This window comes from Arachis hypogaea, chromosome 13, assembly GCF_003086295.3.
Source record: "Arachis hypogaea cultivar Tifrunner chromosome 13, arahy.Tifrunner.gnm2.J5K5, whole genome shotgun sequence".
NCBI lineage: Eukaryota > Viridiplantae > Streptophyta > Magnoliopsida > Fabales > Fabaceae > Arachis > Arachis hypogaea.
Genome location: NC_092048.1, coordinates 10,137,584 through 10,142,423, shown reverse-complemented (window position 1 = coordinate 10,142,423; position 4,840 = coordinate 10,137,584). Strand labels below are relative to the sequence as shown.

The 4,840-nt window shown below is 24.5% G+C and overlaps 1 protein-coding gene across 1 annotated transcript; it reads left to right on the top strand.

Moving 5' to 3' along the window:
• The first annotated feature begins 1,025 nt into the window (after window positions 1–1,025).
• On the top strand, window positions 1,026–4,143 carry LOC112732601 (inositol oxygenase 4-like). Its single transcript, XM_029291315.2, has 10 exons — window positions 1,026–1,081; window positions 1,859–1,940; window positions 2,046–2,250; window positions 2,410–2,469; window positions 2,833–2,885; window positions 3,141–3,263; window positions 3,359–3,428; window positions 3,595–3,673; window positions 3,778–3,859; window positions 3,969–4,143. The coding sequence occupies exons 1-10, from the start codon at window positions 1,038–1,040 to the stop codon at window positions 3,993–3,995; spliced, it is 825 nt and encodes a 274-aa protein (XP_029147148.1). The 5' UTR covers window positions 1,026–1,037; the 3' UTR covers window positions 3,996–4,143.
• Window positions 4,144–4,840: the final 697 nt, after the last annotated feature.

Genomic DNA, 4,840 nt, shown 5'->3' with positions numbered 1-4,840 from the left:
ATAGACTCAGAAACAAAATAGAAGATGAATTTCTTACTAATTGTCTTTTGATTTACATTGAGAATAAGATTGCTAAAAGATTTGACACAGATTCTATCATCGATGAATTTTATGATATGAAGAATCGACGTGTATCACTTTGTTAGTAAAAAGTACACATATTTTTCTATACTTTAAATATATATTTTCTATTGGTATATTTTTATAATACATCTTACATTATAATTTATTTGTATATTTTTTTAAATATTATATATATTATGGACCCACATGATAACATTTTTGGATCCGTTCCTGATTGTAAAAAGGTTTTGGGGAGAGTATGAATACATGGTGTATTTAGGAATAAAAATAGGTAACAGTTATTTAAATTTTTTTAAAAAATTAAGTATATTTACTAAAGTTTTATTTTAAATGTTGTCTAAAATATAATTTTAGCTACCTTGCTAATATTTTAATAGCTACATTGCCAATATTTTAATACATATTAAAAGATAAATGTTACTAAATATCTAAAATATAATAGTGGGTGAATTTGGTAAGCATACTGCTGGCATATAGTTGTTGGCATAAATTTAATTAATTGGAAAGTTACTAAGAATGGTATGGTTTTGGTTTATACAGATAATGATAAATCCTCCGAAACGTCATTTTAGTTAAGGATTCCAAGATTTCAAATTTCACGACAAGGACTTGGTGTTGTACTATATAAACTCATTTTGTCCTAAGTTATTGTCACACCCATTTTCACTGGAGTTTCATATCCCTTCTTCCAAGTTTCTAAGCTTCTTTGTCCTGTGCTTCGCTTCTTGCTTATTTGAAATAGAGAAAATGGCCATCCAGGCTGAGCACCATGCCCATGGTTTGATTATGCTTTTCTTCTTCTTTTAAAAAAAAGTATTGGAGCGTTATTTTTTCTTTCTGGGTAGAAAATCCCATATATCTCAATTTGTTTTTTTTTTCTAGGTTCCCAAGCTGAGGAAAAGAAGAATGTGCACACCGAAGAAACCAGTGAGCTTGTGTCGGCAAAGGACAGAATGTTTAAGGCCCCAAAAAGCAATGCATTTGGCCAATCTTTCAGGTTTCAGTTCCCCTTTATTTCAATATTCTCTTTTATTTGATTTTTATTTCTTTGATTTAAAATTTATGATTTTAAGCAGCTAACGCCATATATTTGACATAAATTCACTCATCTAAAAAAATTTAAATTAATATAATAAGACATATAAATAATTATATCTCTAATATAAATTTTGACATATATAAAAGTCTTATTTAAACTTAAAATGTGATTGTGCATAGATATTTTTTTTAAGATTTTTTATCTTAATTTTTTAATAATAAAAATTAAACTCTAACTTTCTTTAGTAATAGAAAAGACATATAAATTGCTACATTTCTTTATCTAATATTTTTAACAATTTAATTTTGTTTTAAATGTTAAATATGCAACTAATTACATATGTCAATATAATTTAAAAATAAAAAACCTAACTTAAACTTAGTTTGCTCTAATTTTACTACATAAAGGGCGAGAAAAATTTTGTATCTTTGTGACCCACGTTCTCTCAATAAAACTGAGATTTCTTTTTTATATTTTTGAAAGAATTTAATTTTGATCACAAAGTAAAAGACTTTTCATATATATACCAAATCATATATCAATAAATATAACAACTTTTTATATCTAATTACTATTTAAATAATAATTTAAAATATTGTGTAAAATAATTTACAAATTCATAACCCTTCATAAAAAGCTTACATATACCATACAATAATACACATACAAATTTGTAAAAATGGCTTCAGATATCGATCAAAGTGAAATCAGTCTTCTAATGAGATTATTTGGCAGGGATTATGATATTGAAAGTGAAAGACAAAAAGGTGTGGAAGAATTCTATAGATTACAACACATTAATCAGACATATGACTTTGTAAGTCAAATTCTTATTTTCTTCAAACATGTTTATATATACTAATACACAATAACATGAAAGCTCAATGCTAATTCATGAAAATTTCATTTGCTAATAATATAGGTAAAGAAAATGAGGGAGCACTATAAGAAATTGGACAAAGCAGAAATGAACATATGGGAATGTTGTGAGCTGCTTAATGAAGTAGTGGATGATAGTGATCCTGATTTGGATGAACCTCAAATTCAACATTTATTACAAACTGCAGAAGCCATTAGAAAAGATTATCCTAACGAAGATTGGTTACATTTGACTGCTCTCATCCATGGTAATTAAATTTGAAATCTTAGATTTTTTTTTTCATTTTCTATTATAAAGGTTAATTAGTTTAATTTTAGTTATTTTTTGTCCTTTTATTTTAAGAAAGTTTTTTCATTATTGATAGATAGTTAATATGAATTGACAAATGAATATTTGTTTATTTCAGATCTCGGAAAGATTCTTCACCTTCCTCAATTCGGTGAACTTCCTCAATGGGCTGTTGTTGGTAAGAACTTTCTTATTCTTTATGATATTTTTTTTTTGAAATGGAATAATCTTTTAAATATTATGTTTTAGAAATAAATTTTAATTACAATATTTAAAATTAATTATCATTTTAAAACCATAATACAAAACCAAATTTTTATTAAGTCATTATGGCTACATTAAGGTTGAGAGAGTGTAAATAATTAATTATAAAAATATTTGTGTTGTAATTATTTTGATTCAATTTACAATATTTTAAATAAGACACATCCCTATATTTTATGTATAATTATTTTATCAATCTTTAAATTCCCAATTAGCTAGTTTTGGCATGTTACTTTAAATTAAAAATTTAACCAAATGATTAAATATATATTTGCAGGAGATACCTTTCCTGTTGGTTGTGCCTTTGATGAAAAAAATGTTCACCACAAGGTAGCCTTCCTCTTCTAACAAAACTGTAAAAATGACCCCTTTTTTTGCATGTCTCTAAAACAATCATGTTAAATTTATATTAAAATTAACAATCAGTATAAAATACATATTAAAATATAAAATACATATTAAAAATAAATTAAATTATACATATATTTATAAATAATATATAATAGTTAATTTTAGTGTATAAATAATATATTTTTATTCTAAAATTATTATCAACCAATAATATAAACTTTTTCTATGCTTCAGTATTTCAAAGAAAACCCAGATAGCAAAAATTCTGCTTATAACACTAAAGATGGAGTCTATAGTAAAGGGTGTGGATTAGACAATGTACTCATGTCATGGGAACATGATGACTATATGTATATGGTGAGTAATTAAATATATAGTTATAATTTATATATAATTTATTTATTATTTTGTTCAAGATATATAATAAATTTATACTTCACTTGAATTTATAGGTAGCAAAGGAAAATGGAACCACTTTACCTTCACCTGGCTTATTCATTATTAGATATCACTCATTTTATCGTAAGTATTTTTATTTACTATGTGCTTTTCCTTTTATGTCATAAGAAGGCATTTTTTGTTGGGCAACAAAAGTTCGTTTTATTTTGTAAACAAAAAAAAAAAATCATAATTATTTTTTAGAATTTTCTTTCAATAACGATGTATTAAGCTTAAAACTCTTTTGCAGCTTTGCATAAGGAGGGAGCATATACTCATCTCATGAGTGAAGAAGATTTTGAGAACTTAAAGTGGCTTCACATTTTCAAGTTAGTCTTTTTTTAATATATATATATATATCAAATAATTTGCACACAGCATTTGGTATTATTACTAATCAATAACATCACCTGTAATTTTATGTATTATGTAGTAAATATGATCTCTATAGCAAAAGCAAAGTTTTGGTGGACGTTAAAAAAGTAAAGCCATACTATCAATCACTTATTGACAAGGTGGGGGCACAAATTTCAGATAGATTATTGCTCATTTTGTTTTATTTTGAATTCCTTTTCTTGTTTCTTAATGTGACGTTCTTACTTTTTTTTTTGAATGCTTTTATAGTATTTTCCAGCAAAGCTGAAGTGGTGAAGAATCAATATAAGTTAATTAATGGATCTACCTCAAGGGCCTGGAGGGAATTGATTAATTTTCCTTGAGAGCAAGTTAAAAAATAGAGACCGATTGGCGATTGCATATATGTGTTGTAATGTATTAATTTCTATAATTACATATATGTGTTGTAAATCACAAACAGATTACTTTATATGAGACTTTTCAGTGATATATATACTCAATAATATGATGTAAACTATTAAAATGAATGAATGATGGATGAACCTGTATATATATGAATTCTTATTCATACATATCAAAATAACAATCAATTAATATAATCAATCAATTAATACAGTAACTACTAGAAAAAATGATTTTTAGTGACTATTTATTTTGTTTTTAGTGATAATTAAAATAGTCATTAATATAATTACTAGCAATTAGAGATTAACCGTCTTATGTTTTGTCACTAAAATATTTTAGTGATAATTATATAATTGCCAATAAAGATCTTTTTAATGGCCGCTAAAAATTATCACTTTTTGTAGCAATTATACAATTGTCAATAAAAAAATTTTTTAATGGCCCCTAAAGTTATAATTTTTTGTGACCATTTTCTCAAAATTTTATATGGCTACTAAAAGTAATTCTAAGATTATAATATTATTCACTTTTAGTTGCTATTATTATTTTCGCTAAAACTTTAACACATTTTTTAATTATATTATACTCATTTTATTAAGACTAACAATATATCTTTTTTTCTAAAATCTCAAATTATTTTTTCAGATAATTATTATTATTTGTAAATAATATAAATATACTAAAATTAATTACTACAAAATAAAATATTTTATTAAACACAATATCAATAACAA

Coding starts and splice junctions, on each gene's coding strand:
- LOC112732601 (XM_029291315.2), top strand. CDS start 1,038: ATGTTTAAGGCCCCAAAAAGCAATGCATTTGGCCAATCTTTCAG. Junction 1,941..2,045: donor TTAATCAGACATATGACTTT/GTAAGTCAAATT, acceptor CTAATAATATAG/GTAAAGAAAATGAGGGAGCA. Junction 2,470..2,832: donor TCCTCAATGGGCTGTTGTTG/GTAAGAACTTTC, acceptor ATATATTTGCAG/GAGATACCTTTCCTGTTGGT.